This window comes from Manacus vitellinus, unplaced genomic scaffold, assembly GCF_001715985.3.
Source record: "Manacus vitellinus isolate BGI_N305 unplaced genomic scaffold, ASM171598v3 scaffold_5_pilon, whole genome shotgun sequence".
Lineage (NCBI taxonomy): Eukaryota > Metazoa > Chordata > Aves > Passeriformes > Pipridae > Manacus > Manacus vitellinus.
Window position 1 is genome coordinate 33,583,773 of NW_021940682.1, and position 26,614 is coordinate 33,610,386.

The 26,614-nt window shown below is 41.7% G+C and overlaps 1 protein-coding gene across 2 annotated transcripts in view; it reads right to left on the reverse strand.

Moving 5' to 3' along the window:
• Positions 1–1,115: 1,115 nt before the first annotated feature.
• The window catches only part of MSRB3 (methionine sulfoxide reductase B3), a 103,288-nt gene continuing 77,789 nt past the window's right edge, over positions 1,116–26,614 (reverse strand). Inside the window, exons 7-8 of one of the 2 annotated variants that reach the window (XM_018080529.2) lie at positions 6,296–6,356; positions 1,116–1,151 (exon numbers count right to left, since the gene is read on the reverse strand). In XM_018080529.2, coding sequence (XP_017936018.1) covers positions 6,336–6,356 — 21 coding nt within the window. In that variant the 3' untranslated portion in view covers positions 1,116–1,151; positions 6,296–6,335. Of the gene's footprint in view, positions 1,152–6,295; positions 6,357–22,835; positions 25,221–26,614 lie in introns of those variants that run through there. The other variant, XM_008926523.3, reaches the window with a different exon arrangement.

A 26,614-nucleotide genomic window follows, 5' to 3' on the forward strand; every position in this document is an offset into this window, starting at 1 on the left:
TATCTTGTTAAATAATACCTAATACCACTCCCAGAAAAAGTAATAATGATTTGGCACCTCTCCAGCTATTAATGCTTTATGAGCAACTAACCCCTCAATATGCAGAGTTTTCATCCTTCTTCAGTACAGGAACAAAAAGTCCCAGGGACACCAACTCATTTGCCAAGTTTCTCAAGCTCTGCATCATCATGGCTTCCATAGATGCTCATTGTAATAACAAAAATCACGGTGTGTTCTTTGATATTTATTTGGATATTTCAAGCAATTTCATAAGGTTTCTTGCTCTTTCTCTCTTTCTTTGGATTTTTACTTCAATGACAGGTATGAACTCTGTGCATAATACAGGGAACGTATTTAATACACAACAGTTGTTCTCCCCGATGCAAGTGGTTTCTATAAAGGAACCATCCATCACTGCTATATAATAAGCCATACCTTTTCCTGAACTGTCCTTCTGAACTGACATATGTGGGGATAAATAATATCCACTATAAAACAGGGAACATGCAAGTACTGAAGTTACTCCTGGAAGAGTTACTAATTTGAGATAAAACTATTAAAAGTGTCCAGATAACTTATGAATCCAAACCTCATTTTCAAAAAGAGATGAGATCTAAACCAGTGAAAAGATGTAAATGGCTAACCAACATAAATAACCTAAACTCTAATGTGCCTACCCCAGACTGTTTTACCTCTTCAGCCCTTCTCCTTTTGCATACAAGTTGCACACTCATACTTCCATCAGTGACATTCCCTGGACTTGTATATATCCGTATGGTCATCTCAGGACTTTTGAAGATCATTCTTTCTTCCTGCAGAGGTTAGTCTCTTTGATACATCCCCCTTCTCCCACTGGCGACTTATATAAGAATGTCTACGACTGTCCAAGAGCCATAATGTGCTTCACTGCCCACGAAACCTACATGGTTCCTAACTACTCAGGAACTGGTGATTGATTAATATGTCAAAACCAAAATGTTTCATGAAAATATTTTTGATTCTGGAAATTTTTGACATACCCAAGCTGGAGCTTTCTTGTCAGTCTTGCAGGATCAAGCTGCTGTCCCCTGGCAGCAGCTGACAGACAGCACATCTCCGGACCAGGAGCTGCAGCTCCCAGGCTCTGCAGCACAGCAGGGCACATGGCTGGTCTGGAGGGCCAAGAAAGAATGAGACCAAGGGGTTTATATGCCACACATCACATAAGCAGTCCAGGGAATGCTGCAGAGTCACCTCTGACATCACTGCACTTCAGACTTCGCAGTCATCTGAGAAGAACCCCTCCCCCACAGTCCATGGGCTGCATCTGATTTTAGAAAAGATGAAAAACATTTTTTTGAGCTCCATAGAACAAAATATTTTCAGAATTTCATTTCCACTTTTTCAGGCCCTGTTCCAATTCAGAACAAAAACTGTCTGAAAATGTCAGGATTTCCCACAGAAACAAAATGCCAAGTTTTGAGCTACATTTTTTTTTAAAAAATCTCTTTTTAATTTGAGTCCCAGAGCATGAATTGCTAAATATTCTGTGGAAACTGTCGTTTCAAAGCTCTTGTTCCTTATGAGGATATTTCAAATTCCTGCACCCACATCCTTGACCTGGAAGTCACTTCATCCGTGTGCTCCTTCTTCTTGATTGTGTATTACACTACTGTGTTGTAGGGTATTTCTATCCAAATGTGGAACTATGATTAGGAAATAGAATGGTAGACTATCTGTTTAAACTAAAATTAAGTGAAATGATGTGATGCAAAGTGAGCAATGTGTGACAAAAACATAATAATGTGCAAACAGAAAGGACCTAATTGTGTTTCTCTGATCACCACAGGGAATTGGCTACACTTTTCCTGGTAATATAGAATGATGATGGATGGTCAGGTCCTTTTGTATGCATGGGTTTCTTAATTTCTCCTACCATGGACTGTGGCTCCCTAGCAATTGGTGTGGGACCTGATCCTCTGCTGCTTGTTCAGGGACTCTCACTTATTCCTCATGGCGCCACTTAGGCTTCATGGGGATATTCACTTACTGCACAAGTGAGCCTGCTGGCCTGCTCAGAGAAGAGTGGGGATGGGAAGTGAAAGTGACAGAAAGGTAGAATTATTCATTTCTAATGCTCTGAAAAAACACCAGTTTTTAAAAGCATAGAAGGCTAGAAATAAACAAGACATTACAAGCAAGCTACATCCTTTCCATTTCAAAGATGTTGCCTGAAATTTTGCACATTGTCCTTCGAGGTGGCAACAAGCCTTGGCTTCTCTAGCTTTCCTTCCCCAACAGAGGAAAAATCTCCTCTGCCCAGCCCTGCAGAGACTGCTCTAAGGAGTCAGTGAGCTGCCATTTCTGCTAGTCAGTGTGGACTCCAAACACCTCCTTTCCACCTCCTCTATTTTCTTCACACTCCTTGTTCTAAATCCTTGTGCTGTGGTCTGCAAGGTAAGAACCTGGAGATACAAATGCAGAATAACTTCATCCCACCTGAAGCTACAAAATTTTTCTTTTTCCTAAACTCAGGAAACAGGGTATTCCAGTGGAGGACATGAGTCTCACCTATTTATTATTGTTGTCTGGACATAATCACATGCTTTCAGTGAAGAAGACTAAGATTCTTCCTAACAGGCCTTAATTCACAGCTCCTTGATACCTGGAAGTGAACAATTCTGCTTGCAATAAAAAATAATCTCCCAAGAGGACCTCTGATCTTAAAACAAATGCTGTTTAATTCACCACTCATTAGGAGTGTATCTGGATTGATTTATTAAGCACTTCTGACCCCAAATCTTTTGAACAGCATTCCTTCACGATTAAATAGGGAACGGATTTGGGCAACACTTCTGGCAGGCAGACTGGAAGAATGCAAGTGATTCCTAAAAACATTACTATCGTGTAACTTAATGAAAATATACTACATGTTGGCATGCACTTGGCCTAGACCTGAATGGATATGTTTTCCAGCCAAGGCACTGGCAACTTCTGTAGTAAATATGGCCAGAACAATTCATTAATTATACATTTGTGGTTGTTCCACCTTTGTGTATTTTAGAAATACGCAGTCACATTCAATCCATCACAAAAAAAAAGGCAATATCTTTGGGTCCAAAGGAAATCAATGTTTATGGTAAGTACACAACAGTCTATAGCAGCAGACAGTATTATACCGTCTAGGGAACTGATTTCTACTTTCTGCTTAGTATTCAAAGAACAGAGAAATGGATAAAACTATCCTGAAAGTCTTTTATAAGTGACTGGCTACAGACAATTGCTTTCTAGTTGAGAAAAACAAAAGTTCCTGCGAGTTGTACCCAGGTAATTACAAACATGAAGAGACTTGGCCGCTGTTCTTTGAGCATATAAACAAAACACTTCAAACCTTCCAATAAGAATCAAGAGTGAAAAATACAACCTCCTGCTATATACCTTCCCATCCTCATTTGGCTGTAAAAGCAGTATGAAACCATGGTTGCTGCATGGAATAGGCTGTTGGCTGCATGACTTGTTTGGCCAACAAAGGTATATGCAGCAAATCTGGTATGTGCCTTCCCTTCTCTTCTGGCTTCTGGTTAACGAGAGAGTGCAGTATCTGGCTTGTCTCTCCCTGCAGAGATACAAGAGCAGAGAACCTGCCAGAATATTTGCATCTACATAAATCACTAAGAACAACTGTTGCTTTAGGTGCCACTAGAATGCTAAGCAAAGCCATCAGGTCTCATGACTTCATCAGAAGATTCCTAAAAATGTGAGCTATTATCTTCAATCAGACATCCTGCTTGCAGGAGACTAAGCGGTCTGACTTTAGGCACCTAACTCTCCAAATCAGATGTCTGTTTCTGGTGGGTTTTCTCTGTTCTTAGCAGAGTGCAAGGGCTCCTTCAGACAGTGAACTAGATGACAGAAGAAGCCAATAGTGACGAATTAAGGTCCTGAAGTCAGTTCCTGTTGCCTGAAGTTAGTAAGAACTGTGCAGAAAAGACCTACAAAGACCTGCAGAAAAGACAATTGAACATTGTCAAACACAATGTGGCAACAGTAAGGATCTGACAACAGGGTTTTCTGTGGGGTACAGGCAGGTTCCTATGAGCCAATTCCATCTGGAACACGTAGAATCACAGCTGTTTCATCTGGTGTCAGAAGGGTCAAAGAGCAGCATCCCTTGCTCCATGAGCACCCACACAGCTGGGAAGGGTGAGCCAGTGGGACAGGTACGCACACCTTGCCAGGCTTCCCTGCACATAGGCTCCTGAAATTGGGTCAGGTTGTCCTCATTGAAACATTTCCCAGAAGAGCTGACTTCTCCATAGGTGGTTTCCTAGAGCATCCCCCATATGATGAAATTGGGCATGGTCCCAGCTGTTTGCTGAGGCGGGTGCCATGAGAGCAGCCTGATCCAGTATGGTCGGCAGGCTCTCTCCTGAGATGTGAGTGGGAGCCTCAGCAGAGAGGAATGGAAACTGCCCATCTCCAGGCACTGTCTAACCCAGGGAACAGGACTTCTCTGCAATGTAGGTGGGAGCAGAATCCTTCATTCAGTAGGACCAACACATCTGAGAGCAACACAAAGCCATTGATTACCTTTCATTGCTAACAACTGGAGACAGAAAAGGCTTTATATCTTACACATCCTCGCTGAAAATGCATGGAAAGTTTGTTCACTTTTCTGAGACCTCTCCAAGGGGCCACACAAGTGGCAAGCTGAATAAAGCCAGACACGGCCAGATCTGCCTTTTGCTCAGGCCTTCTAGATAAAAAAATATGTGGTACATGAAAGAGCTCTTTGAAGTGACTGATGTTGACGCTGCAACGCATTTGGATGAGCGCAGAGAATACCATGGCTGATGGTGTCAGGGGGGCTCTTCCTCTTCATGAAGGGAGAAGCTGAGGATATCTAAGAGCTCTTTCCAATATACTATGTGTCTATGTTTAAAGGACTGAGTAAATTTAGATTCTGCTGAAAAAAGAGAAGAGTTCATGATGTGGGAGGGAGGGTAGAACAGCATCTGCTGCTCCGTAGTGGCTCTGTGTTCTGCCTCATAGTGCGGTTGTCTCATCGAGCCCACCTTTTCCTGAGTGGCTGCTACAAATTATTCTGATGGCAGAGGTAGTTTTTGACATTGGAAAATGTTCCCCGTAGATGGCAGTGAGTAGATTTATTTTTAACCAAAAGAAAACTTGTGATCTAGGGTCTCTGGAATAAAACACACAAGCACCTACAGTAGGTGGTATTTTTACATTCAATTCAAAGAGCTACCAAATGACCTTTCTTCTCTTGGTGATGAAACAATTCAGTATGTTTGAGATGGGGTTTTCCACGTATATTTGTTGTAAGGTAAATAGACAGAAAGGGAAAAAGAGCATCACGAAAAGCCAATAAAGAGAAAAATATCAGCTTTGTGTCATGTGCAGAACCACTGCAAAATCCACGTCACAGAACAGGCTGAGAGTTTGAGTTGGTAGAACTTTTATCATCTTAGGGTATATTTTAAGCATTAATTAGAAAACAAATGTTTAGTGTCTCAGGCTAAAGGTGGAACAAAGAACAAAATCCAGTCCACTTGCTCCCATTACACTAAGAGGCATTCACATCACCATCCTGTCCCAGATGAACCCCTCTGGGTGCTGCTCTGCTTATTTTAGGTCAGTCAGGTAGAGGAGACCAGAGGCACTCTCTTCTAGGAGAGCAAAAAGCGCAGAGGATTGGAGCTGGGGTGACCTGGCAAGGTCCTGGCGAGGAAACAGAATGGTGCTTGTGCGGGAAGATGAAGCAAAAAATCCAAAGACTGAAGGAGTTACACGGGGTCATCACTGAGCCCCTTACCCCTGACATCCTCCTATTTTAAAAAGGGAAAACTCTAGGGCACAAAGCAAACCAAACATGAATCCAATCTGTTCACTTGGAAACTTTTCCTTGTTCATAAAGTCATGAATAGTTTTCAAATATTCCTGTGTGATTAAAAAGAGGAAATGCAAATATTTTATAAGCTTTGGGTTATAGAATTGGTCCTTTAATAATTTTACTTGGATTTATAAGCCCAATCCTGTCCCAGTGAACATGATGGGAGGTCAGTTATCAAGCCACAGGGGGCAAGATAAAGCTCTATATGAGTTCTATTTTTTACTCTTAGTCTTATTGGGCCCAGCCCAACTTCAGCTGAAGTTAATGAAAAGACTCCTGCTGACTTTAATGGGAGTTGGATTGGCCCTATTGTCCTTTGCTGAGTAAAGTAATTTTAAAAGGTCAGGAGGTGAATTAAAAGAAAAAGAAACAACTACATCGAGAAGCTTTATTCAACGTGCTCACCTTATAAAGCAGAAGTGTTGTCTTAGCTGGTGAGAGTAGTTCAAACTAGTCCTTGTAGACTCTGCAAGGATAACAAAGTATGGTTTTACTCAAAAAAACAAGTGGAAATTAAAATTGCTAAGTTCCGATTTAATGATTTCCCAGTGGCTTCTATCTGCTCAATTTACAAATAAAACAGACACCAAAGTTAGACCCTAATCTCAATGAGCAACCTTGTGCTGGTGCAATTCCACTGACTTTAATGGATTTCTTGATGCTTCAGTGGATTTCTTCTTGACTGACACGGGTGAGAGAGCTAAAAGAAGATGTGTTTCTAATTGCTGGGGCTACACTTCGACTTGGACTATGGACCTCTTGCTCTTCTTTCAGGACAGTCACTCCTCCATCTACACCTGAAGCAACTTGGTAGTCAAAATGACAGGGAAGAGAAGGATTAGTTAGTCAATCTTTTGACTGTGTAAAAATGAGCACAGTTGCAGTTGATTTTCCAAATGCTGCCTTGGCTCTGAAGGACTAAGACAAAAAAGAAAGAAAAACCTACAGTTGTGCTCTGTGAACCTTCTGGGTTTTGACTTGCACTCTGGGTCCTCTCCACCTCTAAAAAAGCAGAACACAGGTTTTATTACCATATTCAGCAGAAAAAACTATCAAGTGAAAAGTTGCAATTTTTACACAATACCTTTTCAGAGTCCAGTGGCATTGTAAATTATAGACCCATTTCCCTCGGAACAACTCTCATGCACTAGCTGTCAGAAGATGCTGTCGACAATCTACTTCACAAAATTTTTCTTTTCCTGATTACCCCATTAGCAGGGTGTGTTTTAGGATCCAAGGGGCACAAAGCATGCTGAATTTCTTGGGAAATCGCTGAAGGAGTTTGGTTTTGAATTCTTTGCATTGTCCTTGCTAAATATTTCATGCTGTGAAATTCAGACAGTCTTCTCTGATACAGGCTGTAGCAATAGGAAAATTAAAGTCCACCCCAATTTGGTGTGAACACCCCAGACCCCAATTTATTGCCATTTTATATATACAAAAAAAATCTCTACCAAGCTGAGATGAATCAGAGCCATCTTTCCAGCAGATGGCTAAAACTAAAGGGAGAGAAGGATGGCTTCATTGGGCTTATCCAAGAAAGGGAAAAGCCCTCTGAGCAGTTCCCTTTCCATGCAGGTTAACAGTCCCCCTCTCAGCAGGTTCTGAGCATCAATGAACTAACCCTTTCCTCCAACCTCACCTCCCACTGGGTAGGAATTCAGTGCATGAGCTGAGGTCAGTGTTAATGCCATCCTTCTAAAGGCATCCAGCTTTCATTCACAAAACAAACCACTTTACTGACTTCAGAGAGAAAAGGAAGTAACCCAGGAGAAAAAATGCACAAAGATTTTCTATTAAGTAAGAATCAGTTTACAGTATAATACCAGTTGCAAAAGGGTCAAATCAAGTATTGATATAACATATCTTTAAAGCAGCGTCTTAAGTGAGAATCAATGAAAGATTATTTTGCCCATGTCTCAGCTTAATGGAACACTTACAAAAATAAGATGAGAAACTACAGCTGCAGTGAACACTTGTGCTGCCTGCTGCAGTTTACAGAACAAACATTTGGGATCTATCTGGCTAATCATGATATATTTTTCATGTGATCATCTGTTTATGCTTCTTTGGTTTATATTTCTTGGGACTGGGCTGCAAGCCAAGGGGCTGGGGGCTGGAGTCAGAAAACACCCCCCAGTCCCATGGGACCCTCACAGGACCCTCAGTCACAGCTGTTCCAGCCCCACATGGGAACAGGCCCCCCTCTACTGCTTCTGCCCATTCCTGAGGATGCAGTGTGCTTGTAGCTACATGGCTTAACCCCTGCTTTTCTTCCCTCAGCCCCTCTTGCACTGGAGCCACAGACTGGGTTCACATCTGCATATGCTGTTTTGTGCCCATTTTAGCCAAAAAGCTGCATGGTGCTCTGGGGTAGCTCAGCTGGACCACTGATGGAAACACATATTTCTGCACATTGTTTCCAAAAAAGTTCCTTTTTTTCTTATGTGGCAGCATAAGGGACTTGCCATGGTTGGCCACTGAGCTGGGGGAGCTGCGGTGGCCACTGCTACCATGTCCCCAGAGGCTCTGGACTGGGGACCATCCTCTCTTTCCACACATGACTCCCATGGCTGTTTTGCCAGGCAGAAACCTTCATCTTTCAGCCATGGGCATCCAGAGAGGCTGTGCTTTCCATCACAGCTTGTGCCTCCCCATCCACAGCCCCACACCAGCTTGAGCCCCAGGGTAGAGGGCTGATTTCTGCCCTTGCAGACCACAGCCAGCAGGACCAGGTTGCCCCAGTCAGAGGCCAGCACAGGTCAAGTCACCAGTGGTGCTGCTCACGCCCAGTACAGCCCCCATGGCCTCTGCACACCAGACTCAGCGGGTGCTCCTCTTCAAAGCACAGGCGCAGCAGCAACCCACTGCTAGTTGACAGTCAGATCGCCAAAGCTGAAGAAACAAAATCAGGGTGAAATCTGGGCTAAGTAGCTGTTAAGATGCTGGGAAGAGGCCGGCTGCATGAGAGATCTCCTACTTCTCTCCCATGGAGGGAGCACGGCTTGTTCAGAAAATATTGAAGCAGATGCACTTCTGTTGCCATTGCAAAATACAGAGGTTAAAGGAACCGGAAAATAAGTCAATGATGGCCTATGCCTCCAGCTCAAGGCTAGGATAAATTTTAGAAGTGTCAGTGCTGCTTGCAGGGCCTCCAGCTGTGATGCAGCAACAATGGGGTCCTCTCAACATCACAGCACCTGTCAGGCATTGGCAGCAGGTGAGAGGGTTTGGAGCAGCACTTTCAGACAGTTCTAGTTTTGGCAAAGGAGTAAGTTTCTTTGACCCCCCCACCCAGAGTGGCTGGGAAAAGTACAGCAAGGAGAAGGAAATGCAGAATGAACCTGGGTAAGGCCACAAACATACAGCTCCATAACAGTGACCCATGCTGTACCTGGTTACTCCTATGATGGTCACTGAAGTTACCTACTTTCCTGATTAACAGGCATATAAATAATATCATGTTGCTTCTTTCTTCTCTATCAGTGGTCACACAGCAGCCCTGCAGACGACTGCAGGCTTGCTGCACAAGCAGCATGAGGCCCATGGTGGGGTTGTGCCATGTGTTCTCCAGAGGTGCTTGCCCCATCTCAGTCAGGCTGGGGTCTCATGGGGTTGCTGGCTCTCCCAAATGAAACTTCCAGCTGGACCTTGCCCTTCACCACAACAGCTGTAGACTCCGTGGGTCCTTCTGTGCACACAGACACTGTGCCACTGAGGGTCTGGCATATAACAGTGGGGGCTGTTATGTCCTGCCTGCTGTCCCAGCACTTCAGGATTTTGTGGGATGGATATCACCTCTGTGCTCAGAAGGCTGTAAGCTGAAGTAGTTTCATCTACCCTGACTCCTGGCAGGATTTGAGCCACAGCGGAAAACAGCTCCTCCTAACATCCCACCACTGGAGAGGAGGCAGCAGAACACAGCCTGCTCATCTGGGGAGAAATGCGTCTGTTCTTTTCAAATGCCTCAGAGCTGAAAACAGGTCCCACGTGGCCAGGTGTGATAAAGGACAGGTGCCTGGGAGCCTGACTCACAGGGCCCTGCAACCTCCATGGCTCCTGGCACAGCCTGAAAGAGCAACACTGCATGCCAGACTGTCATGCAAAGCCAAAGGATGTTAAATCCCTGGCTGAAAAGGGTGAGTGAGTGTTTCTCTGTGCTGTCTCTACCTCCCTGAAGATGTTTACTTTGCTCCTTGTGCTTTCCCTCTATTTCCTTCCTCTCCACTTTACACCACTAATACATTAAGCATAGACTAGCAATGAGACAGAAGAAATGAAAATGCAGTCTTGGCAGCAATGGAGTTGTGCTAGGAGGAAAAGATTCAGGTAGGATGGGTGGCTGAGGGAAGGAAGCAGTGTGCTTATCCGGCTGGTGGGTCCTCACAGGGAAGCCCAAGAGCAACAATCTCTTCCTTCTTTACGTCCCCATGGCATAGCACTTCGGTCTGTGGGAATACTGTGCAGATGCAGAGGATCAATGCCATGCAATCAATCCTTCACAACCAACTACCAGCAAAATTACCGGAATGTGTCCTTGCTACTACAAAGAATAAGACCAGGAGGCACATTGAGGGGCACAGTGAACCAGGAGGCACATTGAGGGGCACAGTGAGGGGCATACTGGCTGTCAGAAGGAAGTCCCCCTCATGCTGGGATGTCCCAGTTCATACACTTTTATAAAGAAATTCCTTTTCATCATGGTTAAAGTTGGTTACACAGTGTAAATCCTCTTCCTTGTTGTTCACTAGCATCACTGAGTCTATCAGACAGAGCCTGGAGTACTTTTACCTGTGTTGAACATGTTATGTCACATGAAGGGTTGGAGGAATGGCTGAACAAGAATAGTTGGCTGCCAGAGAGGCTGGTGGTTGCTGCACAGGTAATTTTTCCTTTCATCGGTCATTTTTAGGCAAGCCAGGATGTTCCTTTCTCTCAAATCTGGATCTAAAAGTACAAGCCCCAGACTGCTTAATATTCTGGGTGTTGAAGAAATTTCACATTCCTGCAGTGGAACATATACAGAAACTCTTTGTAGTATTTGAGACTCTGTAATATTTGAGTGGGTTTAAATTTTCTTTCTCTTTTTACAATAGCAACACGAGAAAGTATAAAGCCTCACATATCTGATGATTGCACAAGTGGGATTTTTTTGGGGGGGAGGGAAATAATTTCAGTCTGATCTTTCTCCATTATTTTTATTTAACTCTACATTCCTTAGTTCAGCTCTACTCAATGCAAAGTAGAAATAATGAAGTGGCCCTTGTGTGAGGAACAGCACTTGGAAGAGACAGTCCCTTGGAGACTACAGGTGCTGGTGGCCTCGTTTTATAGGATGGCGACTGATATCCACCAGTGTCTGGAAACACCAAGTCTATTCATGTGAAAAATATATCTCATGTGAAATATGGGCTTTCATGGATCATCTAGTAAAGGTGAACGTTTTTTATATCATATTGCACACTAGGAAATAAAAAACAAACTGCACTGACAGGATGCATTGACAGAGCCCTTTCTATAGCAGATTTTTATGTGTTTTCCAGAGTCTTTAATTCTCTTACTTCAGAGTCCCTCTCACTGTGGATTTATGACATGTTTCCTCCCTCTCTTCTCCTCATGTGTTCCCCCACATCTCTTACTTGAACTACTTTAAAGAGACACATTGATGCATATCCCTGTGACGAAAGTGAGCACATAGCTCTGGACCCGACAGAGTGTGTTTCTCTGCAGCACGGTGACCCCGGACGTGCCAACACACAGTCAACAACTGAGGGCAAATGTAGCAGACAGAGGGATGTATCCCTGGCAGGGAAAGGCCATGAACTGGGAGGTAGAAAGGCTTGGCCTGCATGGACCTGTCAAGATATTGCTCTATTACAACCCTTTGGATGCCTACTTGGGGCTGTTGGGTGAAAAGTAAAACTCTTACTGCCATTAAGTCACAGCCCATGATGGCAGCAGTTGGAGAGTCCCCTTTGGAATAGTCACCCTCTGATAGGTAACTTCTGATACCTGACATAGATGTACTCACCTTAAAAACCCAAAGCTACTCCACTACCTACCAATGCTTTCACCAGTGACACACATCCTGCCCCCACAATCTCCCTCCATACACTTTCTCTAAGCCCAGGCTGCACCTGTTTGCTCACCTTTGACTAGCAGCAGAGCAAGGACAGCATCCAGAGTCAGGAGCCAAGGGTCTCCCCTGTGTGGTAATGCATGTGTGGGGACTAAAGCAAGGTTGGTGAATTAAAGGTTCCCCTCTCTTAGCATTACTGTCTGACTGACCTCAGATGGCTCATAACTGCTTTTGTGCTCTGGTTTTCTCCTACATAAACAATATGAGTCTACCTGTTCCCTGGTTTGTTTGGTTTTTTTTTCCTTTCTCTTTGTGTTTCTCCTCCATTCTTATAGATTCAGTTCAATTCCCAAGAGCATCCATATTTGCTAATGCTTTGAGATAAATTCATTTAAAACATGCTTTGAAGTCCCTTAGCTTCTCAATGCACTGCATCTCACAGAGGTGTGAGATCTGAGCACCAGGTCCAGACCTACAACTGAAGTATACCAAATGCTGTAAGAGATCACTGCCTTCTCCCCACTGGTGTTCATCCTTCCCCTGTCTAGCCCAGGGAATCTTTTTCCTTTTGTTCTCACTAAGAAATGTTTATCCTTAGGGCAGCCTCCCATCTCTCATCAAAAAGTGAAATGCTGAACCCCTTTTCAAATACAGTGTTTGTCAGTACCCCTTCCTGGCATGTCCGTTCCTGGGCAGCCTTTCCTATGGATGCCTTGAGCAGTAGTGATCACTCATCCTGCAGAAACAGGCAAGCAACTCATTGCCTTTGCCTTCTGCTGGGCACAAGCTTTTGGAGGATGTGCAATTATAAGTGATGCATTAATCTATCTTTAAAAATATTTGGCTGCTTCCTGCAGCTTTAGAGGCTGCACATAGTCTGGCTACATCATCACAGGAAAATTGCTTGTTCTGACCAGTACAACCATAAATTAAATCTCAGCTGTTCTCTGTGTAAATGTGTATGTCAACACTATGTAATGTTATAGCTATTAAGACCCTTTTCAATACCACTAGAGTAAAAAACAGTTATTTTCACCACAACACTTTTTAAATAATTCTGTGAAAATACATAGATCTGCCTCTTGACCTGCTTACAAAAGCCCCTAAAGAAGGTGTCTCTAAGGATACTAAAGTTTTTCCAGTGTCAGCATGACTTAGATCTTGCTATCTACTGAGATTAGGAAAGGGACTGTTTTTTAAAGAGGGCTATAGAAAATCATTACAAAAATTCAGACCTGTGAGGTCATGCTCTTCCACACCTTTGCAAAACATTATGCATTTGGATTAGTTCAAACATTTGTCACCTGGAATAAAAATATTAATTGATACAAACAGTTCAAAGCAAGGCTTGCACAGAACTCACCAGCATTCCATAACATTCTGCAGTACTGAATCTCACAGAGTAACTCAGTGTTGCACAGAAAGGTTCTGTCTCTTGCTTCCACTAAAACCTCCTGCCTGGAAATTTTACTGGGTGCCTCTAGTTTTTGTTCCACAAGAAAGAGAGAACCACTGTTTCCTGTTCTCAACATCATCTTACAGTAACCTGGTCATCTGCCAGGATACTTCGGATACAGACAAAGAAGTAAGGTTTGAGATGGAAACAGTTAAAATCTCATTTTGACAGCTGCAGAAGCAGGAAGCAGCCTCTTAATTTGGAAGTGTGAGAATGAAGCCCACTGTACACAGAGGGGTGGGCATTTCTGCAACTTCTCAGTTTAGACATAGTCCCTCCCAGGGGCATTGTTTCCCACCGTTGCATTGGTGTAGCTTTAGAGTAGGTTTTTGGGAAGGTTCCTTAAGTTAACCCTGACCTAGAAAACACCAGTTCAATACTATAGCTTTGCTCTCAGCTCAGATCTGTGTGAATCATGCTTGGAGTTGAGCATGTTAGAAAAACACAGAAATGAGAGGGGGTCAACCCCTAATTCCAGGGAATTGTCACAGGAGTCCTATCACCATTTAAAGTCACCTGCCTTCCAGCCCTCACCTTTAAGTTCACAGGCATGCTGGGCACATCCTCTCCCAACCCAGACCTTTTTTTTTTTTTGGGAGGGGAGGTTTGAGGTTTTGGTTTACTTTTGAGTATTCTGCAGCTGAGCTTCAGTCTTTGTTTTCTCTTGTCTTTTTCCATAGCATACTTATGCTACCAAAAGACCAACGATAAACCTACTTTCGAAGGGACCTTAAAATCTGAGAGACTGACAGTCTGCCTGAAATCTCTTAACTGCATGAAGGCAGTTGTCGCAAAGGCCTCTTTGGGCAAAGGCCTCTTCCATGCTTCTTGGCCAATTAAAGCTGGGTAAACACCTATGAAGTCCAAGGGACACATTTCTGAAGAGTTTTCTGACATAGATAGCAGAATTTGTCACAGGACAGCAGGAAGAGCAAAGTGTAGGGTCACAGAGCACACAGCACTGCAAAGAGGTTTGCAGGATATGGCCCTCAGGTACGAGAAATGATATTTTTGCCACATGCAGTTGAGGAGTCTCAAACAAATTTGCTCTGCAATATTGCTCATACAAATGGCATAGGGCTGTGGAAACATGGAGGAACCATTTCTGCATTATGCTGTCAGCTGGTGAGAAATTTTGCAGGAAAGAAAGTGCATAGCAGCTCCCAGCTGCCCTAGGCTACAGGCATCAAACCTGCAGGCAGCCTTGCTGACACTGTATAATTGTCCACAGGTAGGGGAGGCTGAATGACACCCTTTGAATCACAGAGTTTCATGTCTCTGGCAAATGGAAAAGCAGACATCGATAGATGATGAATATAGTGAGAATTGTATTCTAATTGGAAATAAGACGTATATTACCTTGTACTGGATCAAATAACATGAAGGATTAAAATGGTTGTGCTGAATAATTGAGATCCCAGTTGTATCATTTTTCCAACCATTTTAAAGTTATGCCACAGAACCAGAAATATTCCACTAATAAAAAAAGGTTGCTCATAAAAGGGAAAAATATCAAAGAGCCATTAGCAAATAGGAACACTAGAAAGAGAAGCAGAATTTTCCCACTCCTCACCCTTTTGTATGTGCTTTACCTACTTTGTATGCTTTGATTCTTTTAATAAAATTATTTTATTTTTTGATAAACACAAAGAAGTTCCTGACAAGCAGCTAGTGTACTCATGCAAACACATCAGATGTATGATGATGCTGAAAATTTTCTTTACTTTTCCACCCCTGTGATGCTGCATGCATATGTGATGCTGTGCAGTTAGAAAGAATTGACAAGAGTAACAACTACATTCAGTTGTAAACTGCGGGTTCAAAGCAGGAATATTCATGGGCTTTAAGCTAGCTCCATCTGAAGGATCGCTTTCTAAATTTAGGCATGAGTAAACAAATTCCTTCCTACTGGGACTGTTTGTCCCCAGTGCCATACAAAGCAAGGAGCTGTAACCACAGGCACATTCGAAGCCTCTGTGTCATATAACTAGTAGCTTGAAATTCAGACTACAGCCTCTTTGAAAAGATAGTATTTTTCCAGAAATATTTATTTTAAGTTTAGAGCTGTTATTGTTATTTCTTCTCAGTGGTGTAGAAGTCCAGTTGGAAGAGTTTTCTTTCCTCTCCATTGAGGCTGAAAATTCCTGGAAAGCCATGACAATATTCAGCATTCATGATTACACAGACAGACATATTTCATGAAAATTGCATAGTCTTTTAATACAGGATTATGAATGAGCTCTAATGTTGAAATTATATTAGACTGGATTTCAGAACGTATTTAACATATTTCCATACAGCAACCTTGGGATGTCTTTTCAATAACAGTGATTATTATGGGCAGGTTGTTTTTTATGAAAACATTAGTTCAAGGTGGACAAGGCTTCCTGAAAAATGTTGTACATCTTTATGGCTGATGTTTTAGTTGTTTTGAATTAACTTTTTTCACAGCCAGAATGAAATGTTTCACCATATAATTCTTCATGCATGTCTTCAAAGAAACCTGGAGACTTTGACATGAATTTTTGAAACTGTAAATACAATCTCAGGCATGAAAACTCTTTGTGAGCTGAAGGTGAGCATTTTGTCCCAAGTTATCCATTATCCTCAAAATATAAATATTCTTAGCTAATGACTGTTTTTTAAAAACACTGATTGCCTCAGGTGACTCAAAGGCATCTCTAACTACCACCCTGTGAACAATCCTAGACTTACTCTTTCACAGCCCACTCTGACTGCCCAGCCCACAGGTCTTGATAAGGACAAGCTGTTGGATTGAGTGGATTTTTCTTTGTATAATGACAAACACATTAAAATTATGCATTTCTGAGGACAGCATATGCATTTGGAAAGCAGAAGTCAGTGACTCATATTTGAGATCTGCCAGTACTAGCAGTTTCTCTACCTGTCCTCGTGGCACTGATCTCCTGGACCAGTGGCTCAGCTCTGCCATTTTGCCCATTTATCCTTCCTTACAGAAAGCAATAGAGTTCATATTCCTTTTTTTTTCTGGTTTTAAATACAGTTAGTTTGGATGTATCTACTAGATAAGGCCCAAGGTAACTGAGTGTGCCTTTGGTGATTCATGTGGTTGTCTCCTGGGGTTGCTGGACTTGTTCTTCCACATTCACTCACTGCCACTAAGAGCACATGGACTACTGTGGTACACTGATGCTGCCTGCTATTTGCCTCTCTTTCACACTGGTGTCAGTTGGAAGTAATGCTACAGCAAACACTTAGGTTTTACCAGTGTGAGGCACTGAAAGGCTTTCCTTCAGTCATTAGCAAGTTTGATAGCTCTCATTAGTCTAGTTTAGTCACTGGAGAAAAGAGATGTGTGTTTCCTACACCGGTGGCATAAACATTCCCTCAATTTTATACTGCTGGAAGCAATGTGTATTTTCAGAGCTAAAACAGTAATCCATTCACAGTGCACTTCTGAAACCAATCCTATTTTATTCATCTCTCTTAAATGGTCAAAACTGTGAAACTGGATGCCATAGGCTCTATACTCCTAACACCTAATAGAGATTCTTTTAAAGGATGTTTTGAAGACATTTGAAATAGGAAGCTCTGTGCCCTATTCTCACTGCTGTTGTGAAACTCTAGACGAGTCCACACAGATGTGGATTTTTATTGCAGTTTAACATTTCTAAACACCACGCTGCTTAAGAATCGGCTGAATCATCCAAAATTGACTTTTCCTTTTGCCCTCTAACTTGACCCACAGAATGTATCTACTAATTAAACGTCAACAGAAAACAAATGTCTTCACAGAAGTAAAGTAGTTATCTATAGCAATTTTGGTTTGTGGTGTAAAACCTGGGACGAAAAAAATAATCCACATACAGAAAGTCACATACATTTTTAAACAGTATATATAAACTCATGCATGGCCACCCACAGAGGGATAGAAATGCCTCGAGACACATGGTTTCTCCAGAGAGGATTCAATAAGGTCTAGGAGACCATGCCTTTTCAGCCAAGCTGTCCACACATATGAGAAATCCTGTACTCTTAGGAAAAGTGGGCTTGGCCGGTTAGCAAGGAGAAGAAAATCTGTGCCTCAGCTGATCGAGTAATTCAGAAGGGAATGCACTGCAATTCAGAAGGAAAGCAAAACTGTGTCTAAATGTATCTCTATTTGTACTAATAGTAGGAACCTATCACACTGGGGCTTTTTTTGCCACTCAAAATCAACTTCTCAAAGAATAATTTATTCTCTTTTTCCACTAAAGACCTAGAAGAAAATCTGACTTTTAGAAATCTACATCACCTGAATAGTTGACTCAATTGAAAGATGAAATAAAAGATCCAAAGGGAAGAGGAAAACCTACTACTATCTCACTTGGCATCTGGGTGTAGGAAAAGTGCTGCTCCACTATGACTAAAATGCTTTTAGATGTAACCCACCACTGAGCACTGCCTCAGCCTTTCAAGAAATCACCTTCCACTGTAAACACTGACTGCAGTCAGTGCAAAATATTTATTCCTGTCATCTGAGGATCTTCTGCATGCTTCGAGGTATCTGAGTTCATAAGTGAGAATACCAAATACTATTCCTGCTACATATACATCAGTCAGCTCTTCGACGCTCTCCTTCTGTGTCATGGTGTCCATAAGGATGAGTGAAGCTGCCCTCTGGCCAGGCTGATGTTTGGTTTAAAACACCAGATTTGGGTGTTGCTAAAAGCACCTCCCACTACGGATGTCCTTGTTTTCCAAAGTAAACAGTCTCTGGCGTCTTGTGACCTGAACAGCTCACAGTGTCTGACCTTGAAAAACAAAAAAATATTTTATTTGAAAAGAAAAATCCGCAGTCTAAATTATTTGACGCACTGCTTTCATTCCTCAGAGGGATGCTGAAATGCCCAGGCTGTGGCAGGAGCTGCTTATACGCCACAGACATACATAGAAACGTATTTGCCCTCTAATGATATATTAGGCAATGGTTTTGAGTTGGCAGGCTACTAAAAGCCCTAGCCAAACAAAGATAAAATTGTAATTTATCAACAGAGAATACTGAATTCATGGTCACTGGTGACTGCTGGGACTGATGGTAGCCTACAAAGCGGAAGTTGATAATATAAAGGCAACAAATTCCAGATACTGTTTAGACTTTTTTCAGCTTTGGGGAAAAAAACCAACAACCTGTTTGGATTTTTTTCCCTAGAAATTGTTCAAACTAGGAACAAGAAAAATTATCACCTTTCTCAAAATCCTGTACAACAGGGCTTATGCAGCAAAGGTGTATGAAAATACTGTGATTGCAACTACCTTTTGCAGCATGTAAAGGAAGGTATGAAAACGAGCAATAGAGATGCATGCAGAGAGGCAGCTGGGGTACTGGCTCACTGACGAGTGAGCTCAGACCTCTCTTTTGAGAATTTGGTCCATGGTCTTTAGGACTTACATTCTCTGTACTAGTTATTTGGAGGAGTAGGATTTTCCAAAAGCAGCCCGTTCCTATCAAAGATTTTGAGGATTCTTGAAAATATTTTATCTCAAGTATGTTGAGGAATCTTTCTCTGTAGTCCTTTCCATCCCTTCAGATTTATAGGAGCTTTTTTCCTAAAGTCAATGGCGTTAGACAAATATCAGAATGAGGTAAAGAATTAGGACCTATTTTTACAGGGTTTCACAAGACTGTTATTTTAATTGTCCTGACTACAATGCCATGATGAATATCCATGCAGTTTAAAGTGAACCAGAGAGGCAAACAGCATGGGGCAAAATGCAAATTCTTTTTTCCCCTTCCCCACCCTCCAACTACCCTTCCATCTCCTGACTACTCTCTAGATGGAAACCAACTGTTCTTACAGCAAGGAATTCAATCTCCTCACCAGTTGCAGCATCACTGAGGGATACTGCCACAGTGATTTCTGTGAACAGGTACCAGCACTAACTAATTTCACAAAAAAACAGTGAACAGCTAACAAATCACTAGGGATGCTGGCTGTTACAGACCCAGGGCAAATGTGAAGTGGTGCTCTGGAGGTGAAAGGATCTCTACACCATTACAGACCTTCGAAGTTTCCCAGTCCCAGGAGTGTACTTTCATGAGAAGAAAAAAGTGTTTCAGATCATGCCAGATATTTTCTGCACTATCCAGCAGTTATACCTGAGGATGTTCTCCAGATGTTCATGTTTGTATGAAACGTACAACAATGAAGTTGTAAACAAGAGGAGACAATAACCAAAATGCAAGAACAAGGGCTTTAGGATGGCCTGGAAAAACATGAACATTAACTAGTCCACACACAAAATCAACTTGTTCACTTTAACAGGCCAACAAAGATGTATCTTTTTTGCTTTTCCAAATAACTGCTACTTTTCCCAGCAAGTGGACACACACATGGCTCTTATATTACCAGTAGGTGATTGCTTGTATTTTGGGGAACATATATTCCTTCCACTTTGGTATACAAGAAGTGAGAAGTACAAGGTCTAAGACAAGATGAAGTCACAGTCCAGATAGCTTTTATTCTACAGTGAAAAGAAAATAATAATATACCATTGTCTGGAATGCCATCTACTGAAAAACAAAACAGAAGCAAATCCTTGCAATAACTGAAAATGGAGGGGATGGAAATGGATCTGTTGCAATAGGGCAGTAAAATTCCTGGCTAAAAGAAGTTAGAACACAGTCATCATCTACACTAAAACTACAAAGAGAAGCAACTGAGAATGCATTGGCTAAGACATCTGCAGAGTGAAATGTCTTCGGTGTTTGCAAACTGTTTAACAAGAGGTGAGTAAAAACAGGAGTTTGAAACTGGAAGCCTCTTCTCTTTTCTGGAACCGTTTCTCTTTTCTGCTGGCCTATATTGGCTAAACTAAAGGTCTAAGAAGACTGGCTACAAGTCCTAGAAGGTCCTGAGGAAGGCTTCTGAGTGCACTTTTCCTTCTTGATTTGGGCTGCTCAAGTGTATCCCCGTCCCAAAAACATGTGGACATAACTGAGACCTTTTTGCTTAGCGCACTTACTACCACACTGGTAAGCTGTGTAAAAGGATTTCAGAGCATCATAGGCCTACACTGCTTGGAGTTTGGCTATTCCAGTGATTTCATCACTTGGATCTATTATCTCACCTTTTTTTTTTGTGACTGTAAAAGCAATGCAGTTGTTGGCTGCTGTCATGGGTCTGATCTGAAAAGCCTAGTCAGGCCCTGTGATGTACAACTTCTCTTTATAACAAAGCAGGAGCAAGGCAGACTGGAATGCAGGTCTTCACATATGGAGGATTAAACATTTTTGCAGGTTTATTGTAGGACCTGTAGGTGGCCTCATTTTAATAGTCAATAAAACAAGAACTATTAGTTCAGTTTGCCAATGAGTTAAGCAATATTTTTTCTTACTCTACTGAACTTGGAAGCTGACAAATTTGCTTCTGGTGTCACTGAATACTCTGCCATTTGTTCTGTAAACAAGTGTATATAGAGCACACTGATTGTAATGGAGAAAGTGCTGACATCTGTTTTGTTTTCCTCCTCAAATTCCTTCAAGGAGAGGAAGAGAGGGGGAATGATTTTGAAACCTGAGTTAGGACAAGAAAAGTAGTCCATATCATGTATTTCACATCCCCTCCAAGATCATGGGTGAAGGACAAGAGGACTGCTGGCCATAGAGTGACATTTAACTGCAGACATTTTGTAATACTGAACAATAAGAAAAAATGAGTATACACCAAAAATTCTGTTAGAGAAGGTCTAGCCTCATGGCTTAAAAAATTCAGTTGGGTAAATGGACTGGAAAACAAAACTAAGTGAATAAAGACTGAGAACATTCAGTACAATTGAGTACCAACATCCACATCCATACTTGGATGTTTGTGACTGCATTCTTTGCAGTTACCCAAACAGAAACGCTGACTAATGATTCTGTCTTATTCATATGCTGCAGTCACTGCAGTAAGGCCTCAGTTTTAACCACTTCATATACACACACTGAGGTTTTTTTAGTGTATGAGACCTGATAGAACTTGTGAAGAAGGTTTACAATTAAGGTGCCTTTAATATATGGAAGCCATAAAGCTACAACAATAAGAGAATCTCAAAGCAGTTAGTTAATTGGCCTCGTTGCTGATCCTGCCACCACTGCTTCTCCCACCCTGTGGCTGGGGCACCCTGGGGAACAGAGGAGCAGAGAGAGTGTCTCTTAATAGGAATTGCCCTGGTTTTGAAGTGGTGGGGTGTACATGTGTTAAGAATAACTGCATGCCATGCCCTGAAAAACACAGCCTGTCCTGAGCTGGACTGGAGCACAGAGCCATCCTCCATGTCTACTGCCAAGCCAGCACCAGCAACAGAACTGCATGCCTCTGAAGACCTGCCTCAGCACAGCACCTCTGGGTGCTGATGGACTGTCCAGGTTTTGCTGGGAGCACAGGGCAAAGCCCCCATGGAGCATCCAGCCCTGCATCTCTTTTTAGTGGGTGCAAGTTAGTACCTCATTTCAGAAATATCAAACAGTTCTGAGAGGGAACTACAGTGGAAGGGTGGGACACAAAAGGCCACAAGGGATTAATTTTTGGACTAAGATGGCTCATACTAAACTTGTAAAAAAAGTCTGTAGTGTGTCATCTGGACACTCAGCAATGCTTGAGAACAATTAGCAAGGGAATTAAGTTTGGTGTAACTCTCTGGTTCCCACAAACACAAACATGGAAGCTGGTTTAAAAACCGCCTGCAACCTCTGCCCCTCCCTCTTTTAAAATCCACTGCAGGGCTGATTTCCTGAGTAGCCTTAACCTTCTGCCTGTACAGTATTCCAAACCTGCATCCTTGGAGATGAAACTTTGGCAGAAACCAACTTTCCAGCTAAATTTCTCCACTTCAGACTGAACCTGGGCACTGCAGGGCTTCTACAACATGCCTGCCACATTCACCACATCCCACACTGCATGTCTCAGAAGTGGCTAAAACTGCTGCTAAGTTAAAGTTGAGCAAAGTAAAAGCAGTTCCCTAAGACATGCTGCAGCTAGGGGTGCAAAAATCTGACATAAAACCAGAAAAATAAGGAAGCAGAAGAGAATTATTTATAAAGAATATTTATTTATTTTATATTTGTGTACAACAAATATATGAAAACAAATTTAATTTGAAAAATGTATATTTGATTTCTTAAAAGTATTGAACCCTCTTAAGGAAAGGTTTTTATTAAAAAGGTACAGAAGGCTAAAATTATACTTGAATAATATATGTGTGTGTACATATATATATATAAAAACATGTGCAATTTTATATATATATATAGTGTATATAAATAACATGTGTGACTTACATGATTTTTAAGGTATGTTATTTAAACATCTGAGTAAAATAGAGATATCAGAAAATATAGTTTGCTATTTCTACACAGTTTGCATTCAGTTTTTATAAGCATCTAGACAGTGCAAAATTTAAACATACAGAAATATTCTCTTGTTCTATACATGATGCTTAGCTCCCAAGTTTCCTCTGTCATGATCATCACCAGACTGAACCAAATTTGGACAGTTCAATACTAGCTCTTACTAGCACCTTCTAAGAGCAATAAAAGGAAATCTGTATTACCTTGCACTGTGCTGTGGTATAGTTTGTGCATGAGAACAATGCATTTCCTATGATCTAACTCCCAGAGATCACATACACCTCACCTTATTGACTCATTTCATTGCATTCCATATCCTGCAAAAATAAATCTCCTGTAGGACAGCATACATTACTGTGTTCTGAAGCTTAAGTAATATATTTCTTTAACATAAGGCAGGAATATACTGAAATTTGATAACACTTAAATCGAACAGCAATCCGGAATTAAACTACATTTACGTACCACATTTTTATAGATGCTGTCTTTTTTATGTTTAGGTCAGAAAATGTGGTAGAGAAAAACTGCTTTTCTTTAAATAAAAGCAAGGAATAAAAGCAGTCCTCATAGAAGAAATTGCTAAAAAACAATGAGACTAGGAGAAACTCGACCGCCTTGAAACACCAAAGGTCAAGCTGCACAACCTTTCCTGCAGCCAATGAGCAATTCCTTGCATGACATCTGGGGAAATACTCATTTGAGTAGGTGCTCACTACCGCAAAGCCAAGTGTTTCTGCTGTAAATATTTATCATCCTTTTTTGCCTCTATTTAATGTTAAGGTACTGTATGGTTTTTTCATGTCTTTCCTATGTTGCTAAAAAAAAAAAAGGCAACTCTGACCATTCCATATGCTTTCACAGTAGCTATATTTTAACTGAAGGATGTTTGCACTTTAGATAATATGTTTATTATCCCTGACATAAAAACCTCAATCCTGCTTCCATAAAAATCAGTGGTTGCTTTGTTCCTTCTGGAAATAAAATTGGATCCAAACACGTTAGTCACAAAGTTTGCTAATAAAAGTAAATACCATATTAAGTCTCTCAATATTTAAAGGCAAAGTGGTGTTAGCAAATATTGTATTATTTAGCTTAAAGAACAGTATTATGCACAATTTTAGACAAACTATGATTGACCAAAATCTAAAAGCAGATGAGAAAAATAAGTTATGGGTCACCAAATTTTTCTACATGAAAATTTCTGGAGCTCTTACAGGCTTTTTTTCAAATTCATTTCTTACACCAACCCCGTCACTCATGTCCTACACCACAATTGCATAAATTAAAGGCTGGGGTCTTGTAGACAGTATGCATCCAGACCAGATAATTTTTAAAACTGAATACTTCAGGAGGGTCTCCCTCTTTCTACTGCATTCATTTCTAAACTCCCTTCTAGCACTCCGTCATGTTTCTGAATCCTTGTAGAAACGGACACGATAAAGAGCCTACTGTCATCCCTCATCTACTTCACTTTGCAAGTTTATCTCTGCACTTGTCCATATAATTACCCCCTGCAGCTTTCAGCTTTAATTCAGATTTGCTTTACACTTGTTGAACAGGCCTCACAAACAGAAAAAGCCTCATTAGTAGCCTGCAAAAGTGAGCCTTACTAGTTAAAACCTTGATTTAAATACCAAACAAAGGGGAAACAGATGGTGAGATAATGTTTGCATCCTCTCAACCACACCCTTGAAATTTTGGCAGTAAATTAGCCAAAGGATGGTCTTAACATCTCATTCACCCCTCTCAGTTGGGAAGGAACAGTCATAACCACAAGTTTTTGCAGGGTGTGGCTGATGCTGGGAGATGGCTGAATACATATGACCAAAGGCTGCATGCCTCACAAGTCAGAACAAAGCAGAGACGCACTAGGAATTCAGGATTTTCTTATATCCAGAAGTTTCCTTTAGACTGGAGATAAACATAAGTCCCATCTCCCACACAAAAAGGAATAGTGCTCAAACCTAGAGTAACACAGCATTAAGAAGAAACTAATTAACTAATGATGTCACAGCCTCTCAATTTAAAGGTTCCCCAAAGAAATCTCAAAGAAAATAAAGGAAAAGAAAACCTGTGGACTCAGCAAACACATTTTTCAATCCAATTATATAGTAAATGCACTGGTAGGCAAGGCCTCGGTTCCGAAAAAAGTGAGGAAGAAGAAGGATGGTGCAAAATGCTTTCATATATTTGAACATTCTTAGGATATAAGAGAGCAGGCAACTTAAAAAACATTCCTTGTGGGATCAGCGCAGTTTTCTGCAGGCTTTGCTTCTTCCTACAGCTCAGCTTTGCCTGTTTGGGCAGGACTGGCATTACCGCTGCCTTCTCCAGCGTTGCTCTTGTCTGCTGGCTTGAAAGATAATGAAGCAGAGTTTGTGCAGTACCGTTTGCCAGTTGGGCGAGGTCCATCATCAAAAATATGCCCCAGATGAGCACCACACTGAAACAAAATACAACAGAGTATCACTGTGTTTCTGCGCAGCTCGACGGCATCACTGTGGTATTAGGTAATGACTAATAGGAAGCACATTGGTGCCTACTTCGCCCTTTCAGGTGGGATTTACAACCTACAGTTATGTGTAAGAGTGATTCAGGAAGATGATCTTCTGAGATACCACAGGCACCTAAGACTCCAAGTCCAAATTTTCTGGGTGTTTCCTGTCATGCTGCTGAGTGTGGTTGGTTGGACCACTATCTCAGAGGAGCCGCCTGTCTCTGGAATGACCTCATGGCAGGAGCTCAGTTAAAAAAGGGGTGGTGAGGGCAGCACCACTTACTGCTGTTAAGGATATTTGTGGAAGAAAGGGACAGCCTGAGCTCTGGGCTCTCCTCAGCCTGCAGCCATCTGCTACACCCCTCGGTGAAAAAAAACATTAAAACATCGGTGATCCTTGCGAGGACCTAAACCAGTGAAGATATTCTTCAGTGTGTACCCTCACAGTCTTTTTTTTATTTTCCTTTCTACAGCCTGGCATCTTCTGAGCATCAGGGTTCTTCTTGGGACTCCAATGCTCCTTGCCCCCCAGAGGGGATGGAGCTCATCCTATTCATCTCTAATAATTTCTGTAGTGTATAGGAGATAGGGACAGGTGACTGAAAAAGACCTGTAGTAAAGATATGTACAATATTTCTAAATGAATAATCTTTAGTTGGGAGTAATTATAAATTATGCTGAACTTTGCTTTTTGTAAGAAATATGAAACTACCTTTGGTCTGCATGAATAAGACCCAGACACTTGCAGTGGTACCCAGGGTGAACACTACTGCTCCTGTCTGTAAGAAAGGTAACAGTCCTTTACAGAAGAGTACAATATTTTGAAGAAGCTAATCCCACTGAACCTTACTCAAAAATTAAGATTACTATCACTGCACAGTATGGCTGACAACTTAAATGGGTAATTAGAACTTCTTGTAATTAGTTGCCTAAATTCCACAAGTTCATTTTTACAGCCTGTCACAAGAAATAAAAAAATAAAACCTTGCACTGGAGAAATATTTATCTTGAACAGGAAAGTCATGCTGTTTTACCAAAGAGCCTCGGCCTTGCAAGTCAATAGCTGACCTCAGTGAGAGCTGGAATGATGTAATTGAGATCACAGAGCTGCTCCCGGGCTCGCAGTCAGACTGCAAAAATTAAAGACTGCAAATTATTCTAAACATTTAATTAATTCATAGTACTCCAAATACATAGAGGCAATAGTGATTATTCCAAACGGTGAACGAATTAGCGACAGCAAATCTCTACCCTGCAGTTAATGTGTTGCTAATGTTCTCCTGCTGTTATAGCCTTTCATTTAACAAAGCAGCAGGAAGGGTGTCTGTAGAAGCAGGTAA